Source organism: Odocoileus virginianus, chromosome 21 (genome assembly GCF_023699985.2).
Source record: "Odocoileus virginianus isolate 20LAN1187 ecotype Illinois chromosome 21, Ovbor_1.2, whole genome shotgun sequence".
Classification (NCBI taxonomy): Eukaryota; Metazoa; Chordata; class Mammalia; order Artiodactyla; family Cervidae; genus Odocoileus; species Odocoileus virginianus.
Window position 1 is genome coordinate 37,121,615 of NC_069694.1, and position 27,794 is coordinate 37,149,408.

General features: G+C 35.2%; 1 protein-coding gene across 1 annotated transcript in view; it reads right to left on the reverse strand.

Annotated features, from left to right (window-relative positions):
• Positions 1-27,794, reverse strand: part of STPG2 (sperm tail PG-rich repeat containing 2) — a 597,856-nt gene that overhangs the window by 565,725 nt on the left and 4,337 nt on the right. The window contains exons 3-5 of the mRNA XM_070452400.1: positions 22,378-22,490; positions 16,284-16,442; positions 14,210-14,371 (exon numbers count right to left, since the gene is read on the reverse strand). Of these exons, the coding sequence (XP_070308501.1) occupies positions 14,210-14,371; positions 16,284-16,442; positions 22,378-22,490 (434 nt within the window). The remainder of the gene's footprint in view (positions 1-14,209; positions 14,372-16,283; positions 16,443-22,377; positions 22,491-27,794) is intronic.

Consider the following 27,794-nt stretch of genomic DNA (forward strand, 5'->3'; position numbering starts at 1 on the left):
AGAGACTAAAGTGCCTGGGGCAGCAGAAGCTGTCTCAGTGGAAAGACTTGTTCAGGAGCATGGTTGAGACAGCCCTTCTAGAAGTTTCTGCGAAGGAGAACTTTGAAGAAGGCTTGAGTTCCACCACATCAACAGGAGGAGACAATATGCATATATTTGAGTTACTAACATAACTGTAACGCTCTTTAGTACCCGCAATCCAATGAAGCCTGGGAAAACTTGTTACATAAATAAAAAGGATTAATTCTTATTTTCACTAGAATATTTCCAGCACTGTAAGTCATCTTGTTGTGCTTAGCTAATTGGTATACAGATTCCTTCTAACAAACTACAACACAAAGAGCAGAGAACTATTGCCCTTCTTCACTAGGGATGCTTAGCTTGAACACACTATGAAGCTATAACACTCTATAAAGCACCAAATCAAAGCAAGATGATGATATTATTACAAATAGGCTGATATATGATTCCCAAGCCCAGATCCTTGTCAATCCTAGAAGGAACGGAGCTATAAATAAAAATTAAAAGGGCTATCCCACCAATCTCTCTAATGCTTGGAGCTTACACCACTCTAGCACCTCTGAATGTAACACAAAAGGAAATAAAGGTAGTCAGACCATCCAAAGGCGTTGGGTCTAGTGTGCAAAGACAAACACCATAACACCTAGCAGAATAGCACAGAAAAATAGCAGAGCCTGACATGACCAACAGAATAGCAGATGGTAAAAAAGGAGTCCTGGAAGAAACCATGTTTTCCACTAGAGTAGCTGCAAAGCAGCCTGTTCCTTTGGGTCAGTGGCAACTCAGAAGACGGCTGCACCCCAGAGGGCTTCAGAAAGGAAAGAGTGCTGAGCCATACAACACTTTTTTTTTGCTAAGGTAAGTGTTCTAGACCACCTTTCAAATGAAATTACTTAACAGAGGCATGGATTTTAAAGTACATACACAGTTTTGATGTCAGAAAGAAAGTTTTCTCATTTGTGTTGTACTTTATTTACTTTGAAATAAAGTAAAGTTTCATAATTGTGAAGATTTTAGGCATAATAAGTAATAAAATAAATGTAGAACTCTCTTTTAATATAACACAGCCAGGTTAGATGTGCCAGATATTTTCTATAATTCAGGCAGGAGCATATCTATTGATTTGCTATAGCTTACAGATTTTTAAAAATAAAATTCATATTTTAAAACAGAGCATTTTGACAAACCATCCTTAACATTATATTTTTATAGCCTAAAAAATTTGAGTGCCGAAGAATTGATCCTTTTCAACTGTGGTGTTGGAGAAGATTCTTGAGAGTCCCTTGGACTGTAAGGAGATAATAAAGGAAATCAGTCCTGAATATTCATTGGAAGGACTGATACTGAAGCTGAAACTCCAATACTTTGGTCACCTGCTGGGAAGAACTGGCTCATTGGAAAAGACCCTGATGCTGGGAAAGATTGAAGGGGGGAGGAGAAGGGGACAACAGCGGATGAGATAGTTGGATAGCATCACCAACTCAATGGACATGAGTTTGAATAAACACCGGGAGTTGGTGATGGACAGGGAGGCCTGGCATGCTGCAGTCCATGGGGTTGCAAAGAATTGGACACGACTGAGCAACTGAACTGAACTGAAAAACTATGTTAGTTTTATAGTAACTGTTTCAACATAGCATTTCAGGATAAATTATATTCAAGTAGAATTAGGTCCAAGAAGCTTTCTTCAGGTTAATCATTGGGATTTTGCAGGTTAACTGTTTAACAATTCTTAAAACTAATCCAACAGAAGGAAAGATTATGCACACACAAACATACTTAAACACACACACACCATTCAAGACACCAGCAAAATCCTTTTCCTGTATATAAACTGAAATTTATTTCTTTTAAACCACATGAACTACTTAATTCACTAACCTCTGCAGTTCTCACGTAAAGTTCAACTGGAAACTTAATTTAAAAGTCTTTTAAAAATACAGACAGAAAATAAAGAATAAATTGACATACTCTTTGTTCTATATCACATTCTCTATGTCGAGATGTGTTGACAACACCGTCCTTCAAGGTCATTGCTAACTTGTAAAATCATTAGCAAATAAAATATGACTTAATTGAAGCAAACTCAGCAAGGAGCTACATTATTTTAAGTGAATGATGTAATATAACTTGAAGAATTACTAACTGCCACTTTCACTGACAGTGAAATAAATGAAGGGGCTATGCAACTTTCTCCTTATATCTTTTCCATAATTAAGTGAAGAAAGAGAATTTGTAAAGAATTATGAGTCCCAAGGTGCAGCAGTTCAAACACTAATAGACTGCACTCCAGTGTGGCAGCATACAGGTAGTTCCCAACATGTTATTATTAGCAAGTATGCCAGTGTTATAATTCCAGCCGCAAAACCTTGCTTGCAAAATCCACCTCTAAAAGCAAATTCCCAATGGTTCCCTGGGCTTTTCTTTTTAAAAAGAGAAAGAAGCCAAATTTTATAATTCAAAGTGTTATACAAAATAACTTATACAGAATTTCCCTTTATAGATTAAATATAGCTGAAAATTATTTGATGGCTTGAGTCTTACATAGCTTTTAACTTTATAGGTGCTTGCATAGTTAAGGTATATAAAATACCTTCAGCAGATGTTATTTCAATGATTCAGTGAATAATCACAATAATTACCTATCTCTTGGATTATTTTCTCAATTTTCTATTAATATTTACATCTGGAAACTGAGCCCACATATAGCATAATCTCACAAAGCAGCTAAAGAGATACACAGAATTATCAGAAATTTGGTTAATACTTGAATTAACATTACTATAATATCAATTTGAAAATAGTCTGTGAGGCACCTATTTTTTTTTGCAGGAAAAAACAAGAAATATAAGCCTCCAGCTACTAAGCTACTCCAGCTATGCTTTGTTGAAGCTTCTTGAATATTAACAATTATGTCTTTAATTTATATGTAAATCTATGTTTCTACAAACATGTTTTCTTAAATTCAATCTAGATTTTTTTATTCTAATAAATACAAGTTGAATTGACTCAGTAATTACTAAGACATGTCATCAGATAAGTTGGACCTATTAAAATTATAATTTTTCTTATCTCTCTCTTCTATAAATAATAATTTAGCCAAAAAGGAATCAAAAGTTCTATGTTAATGTTTATTCACATGTGAAAAAGGTTTTATACATCTAGGAAAGCTTGGAGGCATTATTCAAGCCTTTTAATAGATGATATGTTATTCTGAAACAAAGAAATAGCATATATAAAAAATACAATTTTAAAACAAGAATAACATTTTGAGATTTAAGACTAGATAACTGTTTAAGCTAAGACCAAGGATCAATGACTATTGTGAAAAAGAAATATTATTGATAGTTCCAATGTATTAGATCAAAGTTTTTTCCCAGGATACGTTAGATAAGGAAACATCATAAAGAGCTTAAGAAACTTGGCCAAAGACAAGTAACTATTAAGCAGAAAAGCAAAGAAAGAAACCCAGGCAGTCTAGTTCCATTCCACTATGTTTCATCATTGTCCTTTACCTTGGACAGAATATACTTCTATCAGACCACAGGAACGCCATTCATTCCAGTGCAATTTTTACAGAACTATCTCCATTGTTCTAAGTATATCTTACTCAAATATGTAAGATAACAGCACTATCTGTTGATGAAAACTGTTTTTATATGACTGACAGGACAGGCCAGTCAAGGCCTGGAAAACCAGGTATGGCAAAGAGAGGGGGGTGCAAAATAATCTTGGGACAAAAGGCCCCAGAGCCACAAAAAAATGGGGATTCTCAGGGTGTGAACAGGAGACGTATCTGTAACCTCAAAATACCTACTCTCCATTTTACCAGAGGTAAGTTGGTTCTTCATCAAGTTTACGGAGCAATCTATCAGGTCTTAGAATATCTGCATTCGAACATATAATGTATCTCTATTATATTCCACAATCAACAGAAATTTTCAAAAAAGAGGAGTTATAAAATCATACAAGCTTTTCCATTTGCCTTTACCTTTGTATTTTAATTCTTTAAAGAGAATCTGAGCTATTATCTAATAAACCTTCATTTCATCCTGAGGAACTTCAGTGCTAGAGATAAAATCTATAGGTTTCTGTTTACCTGGGAATCTTAATTTTGCTTTCATTTTCAAAGAATTTTTCTGCTGATTATAGAATTCTTGATTAACAATGCTTTTTATTTCAGCATTTTGAATGCATCACTTCATTGCCTTCCAGCCTCCATTTTCTCTGATAAGTAAGCTGTTAGTCTTAGGGATTCCGTGCCATGTCTCTCGCTTCTTTCAAGATTTCTCATTGTCTTTGGTATCTAACATTTTGTGTTATATCTCGGTGTGCATCTCTTTGAATTTACACTACTTGCAATTCATTGAGCTTCCTGTATGTGTAGATCATCAAATTTGGGATGTTTCGAAGTTACTATTTCTTCAGATACTCTCTCCGCCCCTTTTTCTTTCTTTGATTCTCACCATGCTTATGTTAGTATGTTTGATGTTTGATCTGCTCAGCTGCTCAGTTGTGTCTAATTTTTGCAATCCCATGGACTGTAGCCCATCAGGCTCCTCTGTCCATGGAATTTTCCAGGCAAGAATACTGGAGTGAGTAGCCATTCCCTACTCCAGGGGATCTTCCCGACCCAGGGACTGAACTCACATCTCCTGTCTCCTGCATTGGCAGGCAGATGCTTTACCACTGAAGCCCTGGAAAGCCCAAGTCCTTTACTTATTTGACTGTCTTTAAATTAGTTGATCCAAAGACTTTATCTAATAAGTCCAACATCCTGGCTTCCTCAAGAACAGTTTCTAATGATTGCTTCTTTTCCTGCGTATGGGCCATATACCTTTTGTTCTTTGTACGTCTCATAATTATGTTGTAAACCAGACATCTGAGATAATTCAATGAGGAAACTCAAAAATCAGAATCTCCCTCCTGCCCCTAATTCTGTTTTTGTTTGTTTGTTTGTTTTGTTCTGTGATTTTCCTGAACTAATTCTCTAAATTCTGTATTCTCTGTCATGTGTGTTCACTAAAGTCTCAGTCTGGTTAGCTACAGGTAATGGCTGGACAGGAGTTTTCTTAATGCCCTTGAACCAGTAAGTCTCCAACCTTTGCAGACATGCTCTGTGCATGTGTTGAAACACACCTTCAATATTCAAGTGGGCAGCTTATAAGTCTGTCTGAGCTTTCACTTCCCACTTGTATAGAACCACATATTCACATAAAGGCAAGGACTTTGTACCTTCTCAAGTCTGAAAATGGTTTTCAATCCTGAAACCATTTTCAGTGTTTTACAAGATTAAGCAAATAAGTAACTATACTGAGAACAGTGTGAGCCAGGTTATGTGAGAGAAGGGAGATCAAATATGGCAAAGGAAATACTGGAATAAACATGTGGCATTGAACTGGAATCAGAGAGATCAATAAAGTGCAAAGTTTTTAATAAGTAAGAAAAAGTATAGATTTATAACTCTGTCCATTGAGATGGCCTAGAAGAAATGATATCCTAAACATACCTGCTGCTGCTGCTGCTAAGTCACTTTAGTCATGTCCAACTTTGTGTAACCCCATAGACAACTCTCCCGTCCCTGGGATTCTCCAGGCAAGAACACTGGAGTGGGTTGCCATTTCCTTTTCCAAACATACCTAGTGTGCTAATATTGTTTTGAAATATTATTCTCTACTAAAAAAGTAGGGCTCCTTGAGGAAATGACTGATTTGAACAACCGGGGCAGGGAAAAAACAAGATGGGTCTGGTGCATTTTATTGTGCCATAAAATAAAGCACTTAAATATTGTGCTCAATGAATATCAAAAACACAATAAGCAGATTTAAAGAGCTCCCAAGGGTCAAATATTAGATAATTTTAACTTCAAAATAAAAAGTAAGAGTAGTAAATTACAACCTTTGGAGTAAAACAGGAATTTAAGAACCCATGCTGATATAAATACACAAATGAGAAAGAACATAAAGCTGTTCTTTAAAATGCCAACAAAAGATGTTAAAAGAAAATAAAGAATTAGAAAACCATCATTTAATAAACATCACAATAAAACTGATTCAGGCATCATCAATGGATGTTAAATAGATGAGAGTTTGATAAGGAACAGCATATCTATTCATTCTTAAAGTAACTTCTCCAAAATATTTATAATTTTTAAAAATAGTAACTTTACAGTAGATAAAACTGGAAGACATCTGCTCAAGTTAACATCACCAATTACCAGATAAGTAAACATCCTGTCCCTCTTTATGTGATACACTGATACATCACTTTCATTCCAGCCAAAAAGATAAACTTATCCTAATCATGATAAAACATACACAAGTCCAAAATGGAAACATATTGTACAAAATAAACACTCCATACTCTTTAAAAAGTCAAGACTACAAAACACAACAAAAGATTGAAGAACTTTCCCAGTTAAAGGAATCTAAGGAGACACAACTAAATGTGGCTTATAATACTAATTTAAGACTCTAGACCAAAACTCATTTTTAAACAATATATTGAGATAATTAGCAATATTTTAAAAATATCTATACATTAGATGATAGCATTATATGAATGAAATTTTTCTGAGTTTGATCATTATATTGTGTTCATAATTGAGAATTCTCGTTCTTAGAAATTCTATATTAATGTAGTTATAAAGGGGCATCATGTTTGAAATGCAGTACTCTGAAATTGCTAAACTGAAATAAGGATAGAAATATATATGGAGAAAATGACAAAGCAAATAAAGTGTTAACTGCAGGATCTAAGTGAAAAGTATAGAGTAATTACTTGTATTATTCTTGTTACTTTTCTCTCAATCTGAAATTTTTTCAATATATAAAATTTTTTTAAAAAAGAAATTCACTAACTGGAAACAATGAATAAATTAGATCAAATATATCTATATGTTAAATCTAGAAAATATGGCATTAAATGAAATAGGAAGAAACCTACATACGAGATGATACCATTTATTTAAATGTTTTAAATCACACAACAATATTTGTTATATAAACGTAGTAAAGATTCAAAACGTGGTCCACTGGAGAAGGAAATGGCAAACCACTTCAGTATTCTTTCCTTGAGAACACCATTAACAGTATGAAAAGGCAAAAAGATAGGACAATGAAAGATGACTCCCCAGGTCGGAAGGTGCCCAATATGCTACTGGAGATCTGTGGAAAATAACTCCAGAGAGAATGAAGAGAAGGAGCCAAAGCAAAAACAACACCCAGTTGTGGATGCGACTGATGATGGAAGTAAAGTTTGATGATGCTGCAAAGCGCAATATTGCTTAGGGTCCCGAAATGTTAGGTCCATGAATCAAAGCAAATCGGAAGTGGTCAAACAGGAAATAGCAAGAGTGAACATCAACATTTTAGGAATCAGTAAACCAAAATGGACTGGAATGGGTGAATTTAACTCTGATGACCATTATATCTACTAAGGTGGGTAAGAATCCCTTAGAAGAAATGGAGTAGCCATCATAGTCAACAAAAGAATCCAAAACGCAGTACTTGGATGCAATCTCAAAAATGACAGAATGATCTCTGTTCGTTTCCAAGGCAAGCCATTTAATAACACAGTAATCCAAGTCTATGCCCCAAACACTAATGCTGAAAAAGTTGAAGTTGAATGGTTCTATGAAGACCTACAAGACCTTTTAGAATTAACACCCAAAAGAGATATCCTTTTCATTATAAGGGACTGCAATGCAAAAGTAGGAAGTCAAGAAAACCTGGAGTAACTGGCAAGTTTGGCCTTGGAGTACAGAATGAAGCAGGGCAAAGGCTAATAGAGTTTTGCCAAAAGAACGCACTGGTCATAGCAAACACCCACTTTTAGCAACACAAGAGAAGATTCTACACATGGACATCACCAGATGGTCAATACCAAAATGAGATGGATTCTATTCTTTGCAAACAAAGATGGAGAAGCTCTATACAGTCAGCAAAACAAGACCGGGAGCTGCCTGTGGCTCAGATCATGAACTCCTTATTGCCAAATTCAGATGTAAATTGAAAAAAGTAGGGAAAATCACTAAACCATTCAAGCATGACCTAAATAAAATCCTTTATGATATACAGTGGAAGTGACAAATAGATTCAAGGGATTAGAGCTATGGACAGAAGAACTATGGAAGAACTATGGACAGAAGTTTGTGACATTATACAGGAAGCAGTGATCAAGACCATCCCCAAGAAAAAGAAATGAAAAAAGGCACAATGGTTGTCTGAGGAGACCTTACAAATAGCTGTGAAAATAACAGAAGTGAAAGGCAAAGGAGAAAAGGAAAGATATACCATTTGAATGCAGAGTTCCAAAGAAGAGAGAGAGAGATAAGAGAGGAGAGATAAGAAAGGCTTCCTCTGTGATTAATGCAAAGAAATAGAGGAAAACAATAGAATGAGGACAACTAGAGATCTCTTCAAGAAAATTAAAGATACCAAGGGAACATTTCATGCAAAGATGGGCTCAATAAAGGACAGAAATGGTATGGACCTAACAGGAGCAGAAGATATTAAGAAGAGGTGGCAAGAATACACAGAAGAACTATACAAAAAAGATTTTCATGACCCAGATAATCATGATGGTGTGATGACTCACCTAGAGCTAGATATCCTGGAATGCGAAGTCAAGTGGGCCTTAGGATGCATCACTACAAACAAAGCGAGTGGAGGTGATGGAATTCCAATTGAGCTATTTCAAATCCTGAAAGATGATGCTGTGAAAGGGTTGCACTCACTATGCCAGTAAATTTGGAAAACTCAACAGTGGCCACTAGAAAAGATCAGTTTTATTCCAATCCCAAAGAAAGGCAATGCCAAAGAATTCTCAAACTACCACCCAATGGTGCTCATCTCACACACTAGCAAAGTAATGCTCAAAATTCTCCAAGCCAGGCTTCAACAGGACATGAATGGTGAACTTCCAGATGTTTAAGCTGGATATAGAAAAGGCAGAGGAAACAGAGATTAAATTGTCAACATCCACTGGATCATCAAAAAAGCGAGAGAGTTACGGAAAAACATCTACTTCTGCTTCATTGACTATTCCAAAGCCTTTGACAGTGTGGATCACAACAAACTGTGGAAAATTCTTCAAGAGATGGGAATATCAGACCACCTGACATGCCTCTGATAAATCTTCATGCAGGTCAAGAAGCAACAGTTAGAACTGGACATGGAACAACAGACTGGTTCCAAACTGGGAAAGGAGTATGTCAAGGCTGTATATTGTCACCCTGCTAATTTAATTTATATGCAGGGTACATCATGCAAAATGCTGGGCTGGATGAAGCACAAGTTGGAATCAAGATTGCTGGGAGAAATATCAATAACTTCAGATATGCTGATGACACCACCCTTATGGCAGAAAGTGAAGAACTAAAGAGCCCCTTGATGAAAGTGAATGAGGAGAGTGGAAAAAGTTGGCTTAAAGGTCAACATTCAGAAAACTAAGATCATGGCATCCAGTCCCATCACTTCATGGCAAATAGACAGGGAAACAGTGGAAACAATGACAGACTTTATATTTTTGGGCTCCAAAATCACTGCAGATGGTGACTGCAGCCATGAAATTAAGTCACTTGTGCCTTGGAAGAAAAGTTATGACCAACCTACACAGCATATTAAAAAGCAGAGATATTACTTTGCTGACAAAGGTTCATCTAGTCAAAGTTTTGTCTTTTTCCAGTAGTCATGTATAGATGTGAGAATTGGACTATAAAGAAAGCTGGGCACTGAAGAATTGATGCTTTTGAACTGTGGTGTTGGAGAAGACTCTTAAGAGTCTCTTGGACTACAAGGAGATCTAACCAATCCATCCTAAAAGAAATCAGTCCTGAATATTCATTGGAAGGACTGATGCTAAAGCTGAAACTCTAATACTTTGGCTACCTGATGGGAAGAACTGACTCATTTGAAAAGACCCTGATGCTCGTAGTGATTAAAGGCAGGAGGAAAAGGGGACAACAGAGGATGAGATGGTTGGATGGCATCACCAATTTGATGGACACGAGTTTAGTAAGCTCCAGGAGTAGGTGATGGACAGGGAGGCCTGGCATACTACAGTCCATGGGGTCACAAAGAGTCAGGCATGACTGAGTGACTGAACTGAACTGAACTAAAAGATTCACTGTTTACTTTTGCAAAGGGAGACAAAAGGAGGGAGGGAACTTGGGCAGGGTAATAATGTATTTTTTTTTTTTTAATATGGGCTTTCCTGGTGGCTCAAACAGTAAAGAATCTGCCTGCAATGCAGGAGACCTGGGTTCACCCCTGGTTTGGGAAGATCCCCTGGAGGATGGCATGGCAACCCACTCCAGTATTCTTGGCCTGGAGAATTCCCATGGACAGAGGAACCTGTTGGGCTACAATCTATGGTGTCATAAAGAGTCGGACACAACTGAGCAACTGAACTGAACTGAACTGAATTCAAGTGTAATAAAATTTTATTATGTGTTATATGTGATGGCGGGTACATGGTTATCTGTTTTTATGTTTTTACTAGTCAATGTGCAATTATATAAATTATAATAAAAATACTTTAGGAATAAAAACTTAACAATTCAAAGTATCTAAGACTCTAAAATGCTACAGTATACCTGTTAGCAAAAATCAAATGGTTTCACAAGGTGCTTAAGCCTATACCCAAAAATGGAGACATGTTCAAACATTAGAAAGTATTAGGAAACCATATGATTACCTCAATAGATGCAGAGAAAGCCTTTGACAAAATTCAACATCCATTTATCATAAAAACCCTCCAAAAAGCAGGAATAGAAGGACCATACCTCAACATAATAAAAGCTATATATGACAAACCCTCAGCAAACATTATCCTCAATGGTGAAAAATTGAAAGCATTTCCCCTAAAGTCAGGAACAAGACAAGGGTGCCCACTCTCACCACTACTATTCAATATAGTTTTGGAAGTTTTGGCCACAGCAGTCAGAGCAGATAAAGAAATAAAAGGAATCCAGATTGGAAAAGAAGAAGTGAAACTCTCACTGTTTGCAGATGACATGATCCTCTACATAGAAAACCCTAAAGACTCCACCAGAAAATTACTAGAGCTAATCAATGAATACAGTAAAGTTGTAGGATATAAAATGAATACACAGAAATCCCTTGCATTCCTATACACTAACAATGAGAAAACAGAAAGAGAAATGAAGGAAACAATACCATTCACCATTGAAAAAAAAAGAATAAAATACCTAGGAATAAATCTACCTAAATAAACAAAAGATCTATATATAGAAAACTATAAAACACTGATGAAAGAAATCAGAGAGGACACAAATAGATGGAAAAATATACTGTGCTCATGGATCAGAAGAATCAATATAGTGAAAATGAGTATACTACCCAAAGCAATCTATAGACTCAATGCAATCCCTATCAAGCTACCAACGGTATTTTACACAGAACTAGAACAAATAATTTCATAATTTGTATGGAAATACAAAAAACCTCGAATAGCCAAAGCAATCTTGAGAAAGAAGAATGGAACTGGAGGAATCAACCTGCCCAACTTCAGTCTCTACTACAAAGCCACAGTCATCAAGACAGTGTGGTACTGGCACAAAGACAGAAACACAGATCAATGGAACAAAATAGAAAGCCCAGAGATAAATCCACACACCTATGGACACCGTATCTTTGACAAAGGAGGCAAGGATATACAATGGAAAAAAAGACAACCTCTTTAACAAGTGGTGCTGGCAAAACTGGTCAACCACCTGTAAAAGAATGAAACTAGAACACTTTCTAACACCATACACAAAAATAAACTCAAAATGGATTAAAGATCTAAATGTAAGACCAGAAACTATAAAACTCCTAGAGGAAAACACAGGCAAAACACTCTCCGACATAAACCACAGCAAGATCCTCAATGACCCATCTCCCAGAATATTGGAAATAAAAGCAAGAATAAACAAATGGGACTTAATTAAAATTAAAGGCTTCTGCACAACAAAGGAAACTATAAGCAGAGGGAAAAGACAACCTTCAGAATGGGAGAAAATAATAGCAAATGAAGCAATGGACAAAGAATTAATCTCAAAAATATACAAGAAACTCCTGCAGCTCAATTCCAGAAAAATAAAAGACCCAATCAAAAAGTGGGCCAAAGAACTAAACAGACATTTCTCCAAAGAAGACATACAGATGGCTAACAAACACATGAAAAGATGCTCAACATCACTCATTATTAGAGAAATGCAAATCAAAACCACAATGAGGTACCATTACACACCAGTCAGGATGGCTGCTATCCAAAAGTCCACAGGCAATAAATGCTGGAGAGGGTGTGGAAAAAAGGGAACCCTCTTACACTGTTGGTGGGAATGCAAACTAGTACAGCCGCTATGGAGAACAGTGTAGAGATTCCTAAAAAAAAACGGAAATAGAACTGCCATATGACCCAGCAATCCCGCTGCTGGGCATACATACTGAGGAAACCAGAATTGAAAGAGACATGTGTACCCCAATGTTTATCACAGCACTGTTTATAATAGACAGGACATGGAAGCAACCTAGATGCTCATCAGCAGACGAATGGATAAGAAGGCTGTGATGGCTGAGTAATATTCCATTGTGTATATGTACCACAGCTTTCAAAAGGATACATTTGAATCAGTTCTAATGAGGTGGATGAAACTGGAGCCTATCATACAGAGTAAAGTAAGCCAGAAAGAAAAACACCAATACAGTATACTAACACATATATATGGAATTTAGAAAGATGGTAATGATAACACTTTACGTGAGACAGCAAGAGAGACACAGATGTATTGAACAGTCTTTTGCACTCTGTGGGGGAAGGCGAGGGTGGGATGATATGGGAGAATGACATTAAAACATGCAAATTATCATATGTGAAACGAATCGCCAGTCCAGGTTTGATACATGATACAGGGTGCTCAGGGCTGGTGCACTGGGATGACCCAGAGGGATGGGATGGGGAGGGAGTTGGGAGGGGGGTTCAGGATGGGGAACACATGTACACCCATGGGGGATTCAAGTCAATGTATGGCAAAACCGATACAATGTTGTAAAGTAAAATAAATAAATAATTTTTTTTTAAAAAAAGAAAGTACTGGGAATAAAATCTAAGCCAAATTCTGAGTATATCTTTTCTTTGCCCAAGATGTCTCTTCAGCCTCTCCTTAACCCTACCCTAAATTTGCCATTTTCCTCACTAGGATTACTTCTTCCAGATCCCATAAAAGTATAAAAATACACAGATTCCAAGCACAATGTCCTTCAGTCTTGTAATGAAGTAAATCAGACATATCTATACTCATGGATAACTCATACATTTCAACTGACTGAATGAAGTTTTTGCTCATTTGAAATTTAAAACCTGGATAAGATGGCTCTGCTATATTATGTTTGATATTTTAAATCAGAAAGAGACTCCTTATCTGCCTTAATGATCACTTATGAAATAAATAATGCTTATTAGATTCAAACTCTGTCATAGGACTTCCCTGGTAGTCCAGTGGCTAAGACTCTACAGTCCCAATACAGGGGACCTCAGTACAATCCCTGGTCAGGTAACTAGATCCCACATGACACAAATAAAGATCCCACATGCCACAACATGGTACAGGCAAATAAATATATTTTTAAAAACAAGTTATTTTATAAACAAAATGCTTTTTCCTTTTCAAATTCAGGAAAAGAATATCTATGTATTATATATGCTTATACAATGCAGCAGAAGACTTTTAGTAAGTTAAACCTATTTCCTCTTTTTCTGGAATATATAAAGTTATATGTAAATAATATAATATAATAAATAATATTATATAAATAAATATAAAAAATAAAATAAATAATATAAAGTTCAGTGTGCCCTGAACTCCCAGGCCTAGCCTAGAAAAAAACCCACTAGCAGTTCTCTGTCCTCTTTCCCTTCTACAGGATGGATACATATGACACCAAGACCCTTGGAGATGACAGTAACATGAATGGAATAAGCCTGTGTTCCTGAATTTATACAAGGAGGAAAGTCTCTTATCAACAAGAAATGTCCATATGAATGAGAAAAAAAAAGAATTTCTGCTGCATTAAGCCAGTGAGATTTGGGGGTCTATTTGTTATGCAGTTAGTGTTACATTAACTAAAACATGCAAAATCATAAATAGTCTTCCAACTGTCAATGTGAAATGTATTATACTTACAATTTGAGGTTTATAGTATGCTGGACCTAGTGTGCTGTCACTGGTAGGTGGTAAATGTTTTATGATACTGTCATCCTCATTAATATCATAACCATATGACCGTCCAAAAGGAATTGAAGGAACATAAACACTTCTGAAAACTGTAAGTGCCCTTGACATTTTCTATTAAAAAAAAAAATGATACTATTTACTCAAAGACAAGAGAAAGAATGAATAATAAAATATTAAAATTTACAAAAGACAACTATTAAATATTCACTTCATGAGTTTTATAATATAAATCAAAAATGTTTGTAAAAGTAATTTAAAAGAGTGAATTCAAGTCTTACTTCATAATATAAACCAAGATTTAATCAAACTATTATTAAATAATAACATAAAACACAATACAAACCAAACTACTATTTCAGCCACTATTGCAGGTAAGGAACTTCCCTCACTTGGTTGTTTTTTATCTTGCTTAGTAAAGCAAGTATTACTGATTTCAAAAATGGGCATTCATTCCTAAAGTCACATCAACAATCAGCAATTACAAGTGGACTTGCACTATGCAATCATAGTATCTGCCAGGCCAAAACAAACTTTACATTTTTCTTTAACATTTCCTGGCTTCATTCCTCCCCAACTCCTGACTTATCTTCCTCTTACCAGTGCCCTGTATAAAAATCCTAATTTTGCAGACTATGTAGCAAGGAAAATATCTGATATAACATTAAATGGAAATCAAAAATATAAATTAAAATTAAATTTTTGACTATAGCTACTTAAATTATGTAATATTATATGTCAGTGTATAAAGTCATATGGCTTCTCAGATGACTCAGTGATAAAGAACACACTTGCCAATGCAGGAGATGGGGGTTCAATCCCTGGATGAGGAAGATCCCCTGGAGAAGGAAATAGCAACCCTCTCCAGTATTCCTGCCTGGAACATCTCCATGAACAGAGGAACCTGGCGGGCTACATACAGTTCATGGGGTCGCAAAAGAGTCGAACATGACTTAGTGACTAAAGAAAAACTACAATAAAGTCATATACCTATACAGTTTAACACTGAAAAAATTAACAGAATTATCAGTGTTAAGAGTCAGAAGTTTTCAGGTGATTATCTGTTTTTTCAGAATTTCCTTTAATGTAAAATATTTTATAATTTAAATAAAAACAAGAAGGAGTAACATATATTAGAAATATTAGTATAAATATAGGGCTTCCCTGGTGGCTCAGATGGTAAAGAATTCACCTTTACCAATGCAGGAGACCTGTGTTCAATCCCTGCATCGGGAAGATCCCACGAAGAAGGGAATGGCAGCCCACTCTTGCCTGGAGAATTCTATGGACAGAGGAACCTGGCAGGCTACAGTCCATGGGGTCACTAAGAGTCAGACAAGACTGAGTGACTAACACAAACACACCTGGTGTAAGTATATCAAATAAAATACTGGCATTTAAATCATTTAGTCATCTAAAAATTCACTTATTAAGGATATACTGATCCTCTGGAGAGGATATTGCAATCCTATGCTTCAAAACAAACCTCTGCTATAAACCATCTCCAAACTATGCTTTCCCATAATACATCAGTCTTCCTTTAAGTTCCTATTGCACTTAATCACATGATCATTCACTTAGCATCTGTCATATTTCATCTTACATTATTAATGATCTATATATCTCTCTCTAACCTAAATTTGAAGCTTATTTATTTCAGGAGTCATGTTTCAATTTTCACTATATTATTAATAGTACTTAACACATAGTTTCCTCTATATACAGATGTAAATCACTATGGCAACTTTTAAAATCTCCTTTACTTTCTGTTCACCTCAGACACTGGAAGAGATTATACTTCTATCAAAAGCAAAAATGAAGTCAAATGTTAATACAGGTAAAAAACTAAAATTTGTAAACAGAGTATTCATTTAATTATGAACTACAATATGGATACTAATAAACCAGATAATTTTTACCATAAGGTTTTTTAAATGTACTTATCACATAAAACATTATACAACTTCTACATTATTTTAACTATAAAAAAAAGTCATTAGGAACAGAAATCAAAATAGAAACATACTGACTGAAGATGCTTTTTAGCCTCCAGAGTTTTCCTGTTCACGACAGCCAGTGTTCCAGGATAAGATCGATCATAGCTTGCTGGCCCTGGACCATCTGAAATAAACTTCTTAAAACGCTTTTCCCGGTTTTGTAGACTTTGGCCTCCTTTTATATTACACTGAATTGGACAGGAAAAACATGAATTAAAAGAAACACTTTTAAATCAGTATCTATTTGATAAATATTACATATTAATATGAACATTAACAGTTTTAAAACTCAGCCTGAGAAAGTTAAGTCTCTTGACTGAAGACAGTTCTCTAATGAGAGACAGTAATAAGAAAGGATGACAATACAGCTGTCGGTTTTAATGCCAAACTCAAACTAAAATTTGCTGTACTTTGAACACTCAAAAAGAATGCAACACTCAGTTTTAAAACAGAAGTCAAAGATAAGGAATCCTTAAAGCTACAGAGCAGGAATAAAGAGTACATGTTTGTTTATAGGTCTCTGGATAATTTATACCTCTGAAATGAGATTAAATGCTCATACTGCAGGGGGAAAGACAGCCTTCCAATCTTGTTTAGGATTAATTATTTTCATGAATAACACTTTGGTCATTTCCAGGGATGTTTATGCAGTTTTACTGGCAACAGCTTGGTTTTATGCTCAGATTAGTTGTAAACACTGTTTATTGCAGGGAGAGTCCTGGAAGGAATCTTCCATGGCTCTTCATGTCACATATCTGGATTCTCTAGAATCAGAAAGTTATCAACTGGCTAAAAACCAGCTAATTCAAATAAAATTCCATCATACTAGTTTCAATAAACAGTCACAGTTCAGTCATTTCAAAGATGATTCATATTAATAATTGTTGGCATTGGATTGATCAGATATGTTTTTTTAAGTTATTAACTTACCAACAGACTTTTTCACATGATGTTTTCATGTCAGTTGTTCACAATCACTATTGACTGAGCCTATCTCTAGTTTGCATCTTATTAGGCTTTATTCAGAGTTTAAGAAATATACAAAAAGTTCTTTTGGTAAAAAAAAAATGAGTCAAATTATTCTTAGATACTCAATTCACTACTTGATTACTGATTTAATAAGATCACAATTCCTATGTTTATAGAATTTGGGTCTATAATGGTAGACATTAATGATTTTGTAAAAAATTTAATAAGTTAAATTAAAAAATAAAATCATGTGAAGAGAATATCTCCAAATTTTCATTCTTTGACAGCCATTAGTCTAGTCTCTAAGATCTGACATTTCAAACTGAATTTGAATTTATATTGAATACTTCAACAAAAGTTTAGATAGACCTAATCTGATTTTTTTTAACTGCATACAAATTAACCACGCTATGTTTCACGTTATTCATAACTACCAATTCTACAATTTTTTCTAGTTTACAAAGGGAACTTCCATATGTCAGATAACTGAGTCAATCATACTACCAAGTAATAATACATTTTATATAAACACCTGTGAGAAAGTGGTCTTAGTCTTTCTTGAGAACTGTGTTTTGTCTATGTGCTATAGTTATTTGATCAATTACTATATTGTCAGCAATCTCTCAACACTATAGGAGGCAGAGTCTCATCTAAAGTATGAACCCATGCACTGTATCACATATGATAGCCTATCATTCAACTCTAATGAGGTATATCTCTTCAATCAAAAATAAAACCTAGATTTGGACATCTACTCCTAGGCCTAGTTAACAAAAAATAAGACCTAAACTCTCTAGGCACAGGAAATAGATCCCCATAGCTGGAACCATTCTTTCTCTGTGTGTGTGTGTGTGTGTGTGTGTGTGTGTGTGTGTGTGTGTCACTCAGTCGTGTTCAACTCTTTGCAGCCCCATGGACTCTACACCACCAGACTCCTATGTCCATGTGATTCTCCAGGCAAGAATATTGGAGTGGGTTGCCAGTTCCTTCTCCAGGGCCATTCTCATGTAGGAAGGAACAAAATGGTATCTACCTTGCATGAACAGGTCTGATGCTAGAAGACAACCAGAAAATAGTGAAATTTGTACTGAATTTTTGGAATGGGAATCATCCTAGGAAGTTGGATATGAACAAAACAAAGTATGTGACTTAATAGGTTATCAAAGGATCAGAAGTTTGCACTTTGTAAATTTGGTTCTTCTACTTCTTTTATTTTCTGAATTTTCTTTGGGTTCTTTTCTACAGAGCAAATTTCCTTCATGTTCTTTTCTACTTTTCTTTTCCTCTTGAAAAAAATTAACATACTTCAGATATGCTAAAGGAAACTGCTTTGCCTATAACTGGCCAAGAGCTATAAAAGCAAAAATTATGCCCCACCTCCAACTTTAGAATAATAGTCTCAACCATAACCAAAGTGAAATGACCATAAGAGGAAGACAGAAATAGAGAAGACCAAATAGGGGGAAAAAATTTCAACTCCTAAATCTTCTGCTTTCATAAAAGCTTCAAGTATTCTACTGCTACATTTAGCAGTGGAGGCAGGTCCTCACAAATACAACCCACATTTTGGGTTTTTTAACATTTCATTTGAAGTCTTTAAATGATATTTACTAACTGCCCATAGAAAGCAACATTTCAATCTATGCTTCCAAAAGAAAAGTATAAAAATAAATTACCAAATATATGCATTAATTTCCAGTAAGATTACCCCTTTATTATCCAATACATTATTTACATAACATGTAACCTATGTCACATTACAAACATGTTTCCTAATTCAGTTGTTTAAAATGAAATGACTTATTTTTCAAATAGTATGATAAATTCACACTTCTTGAACTTCTAAAAGTTCTACAAGACTTCAACTTAAAACTCCAAAATTTAACAGCAACTGTGTAAATAAGTAGTAAGTCATTTTTTAAAGCAAGGAAATAAATATTTTCCAGGCATCTGTTTACAGTTTTAAGGAGAAAAGTAGAGAATACTAGAACTTTTTCTTAGATCATCCATTTCACAAAAAAGCACACTTTCTTATTTCTTACTCTTAAAATCTAGGAAATGTACCCAATTGGGAATAAAATAAAATTTTACTTAAATTGTACATTATTTTACAAGAGAATTGAATAAAATCAGTATTAAAGTAACACTACAACATCCTGGTAACTATCACATTTGATAAGTTTGAAACCTACATATTATGTATTTTTACTGTATTTCCCTCTTTGAATACTAGAATTACATATCAGGCTTAATGAGGGAAATACTGTCAGAACTAGCAAGCCCACAGACCCATGCTGGTCTGGTCTGTAAGCCAGGGAGTGGAAGCAGGAGTGACACTTCTAATGACTACATCTAAAGTCCCACTATTTAATGTTTTGCTTTTTGTGCTCTAGGCTCTAGTTTTCTGGACATTTTAAGAGTTCGTGGAAAAGCAAGACATGTTCCCCTGAACTGGAAGTTGAAACCACCAAGTGATCATTTAACATTCTTTCCTACCAAGCAGAAAACAAAATAAGGAGGTTTGTGTATTGACTGGGGAAATTAATTTTCTGTCCTGACTAGGACAGGAAAATAGGACTAATGAGTACCAGGAGGAGTGTGGTAGGATGGAAGATGGGGACACCCTGCAGAGCCTTCTAACTGTCGGTGAAAATGCTAAGAGCAAGTTTATTTAAAGGACAAAATGCAAGCCTAAGAACCAAGAACTCAGACACCTTAGATCTGAAAAGTCTATTCATCTCACTAGGCTTAGAACTCCAGCAGATAAAGTTCTTGTTAAAGGAACATGGAATGAGTAATGGAAAAATCTTAAGCTATAGCCTTTTGTTCAGTTACAGAAACAGAACAGGTCCTTACCTATATTTCCTTGCTTCATACATCACTTTTTTTTTTAATTTTCCCTCTATATCTTTCCCCTTTCTAATGTAAAATGGCAACACTAATAATGGTTAAAATTTACTGAAGGCCAACCTTCAGTACTTTAAGATACTATTCTAAATGTTTATTAATATATTTAATCCTTAGGGAAAAAAAGCCTACCAAATTACTGCTGCTACTTAATAGATGAAGAAACAAAGGCCTGAAGAGACTAAGTGGTTAAGATTAAGTCTCACAGCTAGTAAGCAGAGACAGATTTTGAGTCTAAGTACTCTAGCTCCAGCAGAGAAGGCGGTGGCACCCCACTCCAGTACCCTTGCCTGGAAAATCTCATGGATAAAGGAGCCTGGTAGGCTGTAGTCCATGGGGTCACTAAGAATCGGACACAACTGAGTGACTTCACTCTCATTTTTCACTTTCATGCATTGGAGAAGGAAATGGCAACCCACAGCAGTATTCTTGCCCGGAGAATCCCAGGGACAGGGGAGCCTGGTGGGCTGCCGTCTATGGGGTCGCACAGAGTCGGACACGACTGAGGTGACTTCGCAGCAGCAGTTTAGCTCCAGAGCCCACACTCCTAACCACTTCTTTATAAAAGTTCATGTTATGTTTACCATCAAATCTATAAACTGCAGAGTAATGAAACAGGAATGTCAAGAATGAGAAGTAGTCTTAATCCAAAGATCCAGGATTCGTTTAGCAGTGACACTGTAATACCATCTTTAAAGGTAGTAGCAAAACACTAATTAAATTATACATAAAATAACTGAACTTTTAAAATTACATATATAGGAAGAAGTGTGTATATGTCACGTGCATGAGAGAGGAGAACTAGGCAGTCAAAGCATGAAACGTAATGGAAATCTATTGCTTTTATCTGTCCAGCTTTCCTTCTATTATTTGCTCAAAATACCATATTTACCACTCTTGGGACAATCAAACCTACTGTATTTTGTGTTTTAAAAGGAACTTCCAAACACAGGAACCCCTGACCCAGTAATCACAGCTGTGGGTCCATAATAAAACCAGACCAGATTTTCCCCACTGAGAATTTTCATCTTTAGTGTTGTTAGACATAAAAAAAAATAAAAGTGGAAGGAAGTTATGGAATTACGTTATCTAATGGAAGTTTGCCACTGAATAATGCAGAAGTTCTTACTACTGAAATACCTGGAATTGCCTTAGTCCTATCCTTCTTCAGGGCTTCCCTGGTGGCTCAGCTGGTAAAGAATCCGCCTGCAATGTGGGAGACCCGGGTTTGATCCCTGAGTGGGGAAGATCCCCTGGAGAAGGGAATGGCTACCCACTCCAGTATTCTGGCCTGGAGAATTCCATGGACAGAGGAGCCTGGCAGGCTACAGTCCATGGGGTTGCAAAGAGTCAGACACGACTGAGCGGTTTTCACTTTCACTTGATCCTTCTTAAAGACCTGATTGAACAATTCTTCCTTCAAGTCTATGAGCCAACCAAGTACCTTACCTATAAATTTATTAGAAACCTAGTATCTGTCCTAAAAATTCATTTGACTGCTTGCAACCAAGACCCCATAACTGGTAGAAAACATTGCTATTAATAATTCAGAAGTCTAATACAAAAATTAATGCATCAACAATTGGATCTGGGCCTCCAACAGGGGAGATATAGGTCTTCTTGGGTCAGGTAGGACTTACTATGACTTCAAAATGTATGTGAAAAGGGTAAAACTTGATGTTAATGATTATGAAAATACTGGAATCAAAACAATGTTTCTGACTGAATGCAAAATGTATGTGAAAAGGGTAAAACTTGATGTCAATGATTATGAAAATACTGGAATTAAAATATTGTTTCTGAACATAAATGAACCATTGAAGATTTTCTGGTCACAGCCTCTTGAGACAGTATAGAAATAGGAGACAATGGCCACAGCTACAGCTTTAGAGTACAGAGCACAAACCAATTCCTGCGCCCTGAGGTCATTCTTATTTTACGTATCTTGACCATCTGTACAACTTTCATGGGCCTTAGTTAATTCAGTAGCCCTATTCTCCCATTCAGGAATCTCAAGGACAATGCTTTTGTCCTATAGGTTATATACACTGATGAAAAACACCCACCAGACAATTACCACTGAACACACTTCTTTTTCTCTTATTCTATTGCAAAATGCAGATTGAAAGGTAAAAGAAAATGATATAAAGGGAAAATATAATATGGCAAGTGACACATTAGTCTATTAGAGGAAGAAAGCATGATTTTTATTAACTCAGACAATTATAATGACTGCTATAAATTTACCTGCTTTTCTGAAACATTATAGTGTCCTGGACCTGGAACATCTTTCTCAGTATTAGAAATGACAGTAAAAGTACTTTCCCTGGCAGTCAAAGACAGGAATGGTGCATAGCCACCTATAAGTAAAATCATATCATTGGCAGATAAGACAGGATTCTAATGATTTCAGACAAAAAGCACTAAAAATGTATAAAATCATTTGGTATGTCAATTGCTGGGACTATATATTATCAGAACTAATGTCTAGCCACAGAAGTTGTTGTTGCATTTTAAAAATTCTATGTAAGAGTGGAATTAATATTAATATATATTAAATTAAAAACCTATAGAATTGAACTTACTAAACAAAAGAAAAACTACCTAAAGAAAACAAAAGCTTTTTTTCTTCCAAGCATATTTGGTTGGGTTGAAAATGGAAGTTCTATTTAACTGACAAAATATTTTCACCCTCAGAAGATCACAGTTTTATATATTGAAGAAACCTATTAATTATACTACTGTCCTGGTGGCTTACACAGTTAAGAGTCTGCCTACAATGCGAGAGACCTGAGTTTGATCCCTGAGTCAAGAAGGTACTCTGGAGAAGGAAATGGCAACCTACTCCAGTAGTCTTGCCTGGAAAATGCCATGCACAGAGGAGCCTGGCAGGCTACAGTCCATGAGGTCGCAAAGAGTTGAACACAACTGAGCAACTAACACTTCCATTTTCATTAATTATACCGAATAGCATATATGAATTTGTAGAGAGAGCCTAGACAGAGATAATTTAAAGTGAGCTTACAGCAAGTAATTAATATAATGTTTCAGAGAGTTAGACATGACTGAGTGACTAACATTTTCATCTTCACTTCCTTGCTTGGGTGCATGTTTGGCACTCAGTATTTCTTGGATACAAGATACAAGCATAAGATTACTGACATTACTGCCAAACTCAGTAAATGAACTTATTAGACAGACTTAGTCTGCTGAAAGGCTGACAAAAACTTTTCAAGAAATATATCAAGAAAATGAGCACAGTTTAAGTTACATTGATATTCAAGAAAACAATGAGAGAAAACAGAGCAACTATATTCAACAGGTAATAAAAGGATGAAAGTGAGGACTCAAAACTTGTGAAAATCTTGTACACCTAAGCAAAATGTACACTATGAGGATCTATGGCAATAATCTGTACAGTTTAAAAGCTTGCTAATCTGGACTAATAAAATATATTTTTTAAACCAGAAATAATTTTTTTTGAGGCCCTCATGTATTAAAATGCAACTGAAATCAAGATTTATTGGTGTAAGGTCTGAAGCACAAAAGAGGTGAGTATAATACATACCTTACCCTTAAAAAAAAAAACAACCTAGTGAAGCATTAAGTGCTATAAATGCTAAAATAATCGTAAACATGTAAAAATATCTGAAGTGTGAAAGTGCCCAGGGGGTCAAAAGGAGGGGAAGTTCTCAACAACACTGAGGTGATTCGAAAAAAATTCATGAATGACGTTAAAACTCTGGGTGTTAATTTAGTGACTGACGGTTTGAATTTGCAATTCAAAACAAAAACCACACAGGACCACAAGAACAGAAATCCTTAAAAGGAAGCCAGGGTCCATTTTGAAAAGACAAGGGTTGTCTGATAGAGCAGAGAAATCCAGTACAGAAGTTGAAATGTTCCAAAATGGGGTACGCAACCAAAGAACAAGTACAGATTTCAAATGAAACGCACATATAGGCACACACAAACCAAGCTACAGATTATATCAAGGGAATAGTGCAAACAACCAGAGATTGTTCTTCCAAGAGGCTAAGAAATATGTCCTATAAACTGGAGAAAAGTCAATGAAAAGAAATAGATCTTGAAATGAGAAAATGGAATTAGCACAAAGAACATTACAGTATCTATTATAAATATTCTTCCTATGTTCAACAAGATAGAAGAAAGATGAACATGAGGATATAAAAAAGACCCAGAGCAAACTTCTGATATGAAAAGTGTACTTGAGATTAATAACTACTTTTTAATTTATTATGATTTATAACTACTTTTATGTGGGTTAACAAGACATTTTTTCTCATTCCTAATCACTTTAAAAAATAATTGTTTTAAGCAAAAATAATTTTTATTTATTGTGGCATCACAGTATATATAAATAGAAAATATTTAGCCACAATAGCACAGAGAATGAGATGAGGAAAACAGAAGATGTATGGCTCATATACTATACATAAAGTGGTACAATATTATTTGAAGATAGACAGTGTTAAGTTAGAGATGTATATTGTAAACTCTAGAGGAACCACTAAAAAATAAAAGAAAGCTACAGCTAGCAAGCCAGTAGCAGAGATAAAAACAGAACCATCTTTTTAAAAACTCAAATCATTCAACTATGGCAGGGAAAGAAGCAAACGGAAACAAAGAACAGATGAGAAAAATAGCTAGCAAATTCTAAGAGTAAATTTAAACACAATATTGGTAACAAAATTAAATGGAAAATGTTTAAACACCCCAATTAAAAGAGACTGCCAGACTTGATTTTAAAAAAAAGCAACATCTAACTTCGTGGTGTCTATAGGAAACCCTCTTAAAACATAAAGACAGAGATTAAAGATGAAAGGACGAGAAAAGATGCATCATACATCCATGCATCAAAAAAACCTGGTGGGACTAAATTAAAATCCAACAAGATTTTAGAACAAAAAATACCAGGAATAAGAGACATTTCATTATGTTAAAGGGATCATTTCACCAATATGATTCAATGATCCATTAAGAAAGGCAAGGAAGTAATTGCCATAAAAATTAGAATAGTGCTTACCGGTAGGGGAGAAGGTATGGGTTATGAATGAAAAAGAAAATTTTGCAATGTCATATTTCTTTGCATATTCACTTTTTAAGTTGTATGTTTATATTTTATGTGATTTTCTGTATTTCATCTCACAATTAAAGGCATGTTTTTTAAAATTTAGGTGTATACAGACACTGGGATAATGTGAGACAGGTATGAAAATGAAGAAAGCTAAGCTCAGGGCTAGTTCTGAGGCAACTGTCATCAAAACGTGGCAGAGATTCTAAATGAATCTATCTAAAGAAATATAAAATGAATTGCAAAATACTGAAATTCATATAAAAGGGGGGGAACCTCCAATAGCCCATGTGTTCAAAAGAGACAGTGCTCATAAAATCTTCACTGGTTTCCAAAAATTAATCACATAAAATCTTTCAGCAATAGGTTAAAAGTTTACATAAAATATTGACCTCAAGTAAAACCACAAGAAAATTAAAATGTTTTTACTAATAAGCTCCATAAGAGAAGGGGATTTTCTGCTTTATTCACAATTATATGCCTATTTACCTATGGTTTACAGTTATGGTGACAAACTTCTCAGTTTGCCCAGGACACAGGACTGGTAGTGCTAAAATCAGGACATTTCCAGACTCCCTATTATACTTCCCTGCACACTAAACAATAAATGTTGAATTAATAGATGATATTCTAAACTACACCTTTAGTCATTCATTCAGCAATACTAAGTGCTTTATTATGTGTCAGAGAGAGGCAATGAGAGTGCAATAATGAATAAGCTAAAACCCTGGCCTCAGATAGAGGGAAAGCCAGACAAATAAACAAATACTTAGATTACAAACAGTGTTTCCAATAATTAAGGTATAAAATATAGGAGTGGAGGGTTCTGGCACATTAGGATTGGTGAAATGATAGACAAAAAGTTTGATTTGAGACATAGAATATATTGACATGCGAAGTTCCAACAATAAATGATAAATCAAACTGTCAGGTAGAAAGAAGAAATGAAGAATGTAGGAGGATAAGATTGAGAAGAATAAGTTCAATTTGAGATATATTAAGTTTGAGGCACCAATAGCAAAAAATAAATCAGACTGGATGAAGCAATGAAAGTCAGTCTATTTTCTGAGAAAGAAGGTGAACAGCTGAGGGATAAAGTACAAGTTCTACAGCCACAGTTACAGATACAAAGCAAGCAGGGCATTCTTCACATAGAAGCAATAACTAGAACTTTGAAACATACTCATCTTTAGGAATATCAACATTTACAGCAATCACATTTTTTAATTTAAACTTAAATAAAGATAAACTGCATTCCCTCAAATGGTGTCCTGAATTCTGAATGGCCAATAAGATAAAGTCATTATTGTTGTCATAAGCACATAGGCAGGAGTGTAAGACCAGCACATAGGCAGAGGAGTGTAAGTCCATGGACAGCTCATGCTTCTATGGCAGATAAAACTAACAGCTTCCCTATAAAAGAAGAAATTTGGCAAAGAATATATTAACAGCCAGCATTATCCAGTTTAGATAACTAACAGAGAACCAATACAGATAACTAATACATTTAACATGGAGTACTATTTATTATGTAAATCAAGCTCAGAAAACAATGAAATATTCCTTAGCACAATAATGCCAGGAGCTGTCCATTATTAAAGGGACTATGTTTTTATTATATTTTACTAGGCTGGTCATTTATGGCAAAGATTTGCTTTAATGAGATAAGATTTTCTAACTTCTCAGATAATTCAAAAGAAAATCAGGAGCAGCTCTCACTAATCTGGATCTGGAATATCCATTTTCTCTCCCACTCATGAAATCTGAATCATGAAATCAGTCCTATTTCTTTCAGGCTGCAAATCCTGTGTAGAAAACAGTCTCCCTGATCAGCTGGACAAAAGTCAAAGCAATGAAGTTTGCAAATTAATGTGGAAAGAATTTCCTAAGGAAAATATGAAGACAGTACACTAGAGGACTGACCAAGCAGGGTATAGTAAGTGAAGAATGGTAATGAAGAGAGAAAGGTTCCTCTGAAGTTATAAGACTCTAAGTTGTTTCTCTTCTTGTGTAAATCAAGGCAACAAGTAAATTACATAGTTCCCAACATTTCCTACATCATACTCTACAAAATTTACCTGACCCTTAAACAACTGTGTATACTTCTATATAGCCCAGTGTTACTGATCTCAAAGAAGTGAAAAGCACTATGTACCTAGGAAAGAAGTAACAGCTACTTTCAACTACCTTGCAGGGAATCTGGTAGAACAATGACTAAAGAGGTGCCTATACCCTCTATTTATTATTATTAGCATGTCCGCTGAGTACTGCTAAAACAGGATTCCATATGATGCATTTGCTCAAAGTTCCCAAGAATGGAATTTCCTAGCTTCCTTCATAGGTCAACAAGGCACAATTCTACAAAGCAGTAAAAGGACCTTGCAAACCTTACTTATCTCCAATCAGAGTTCACACAAAGAAGAATTTAAAACTCTTATAACCCAACACATGTAACTCATCAGATTTTTCAAACTTCAAGAATTATAGTCTTGCTATTGTTTTTTAACTAAGCACTTGGGTGTTACGGTATTGAGCTAAAAACTGAGACTAATACAGTGGAGATCTTTGT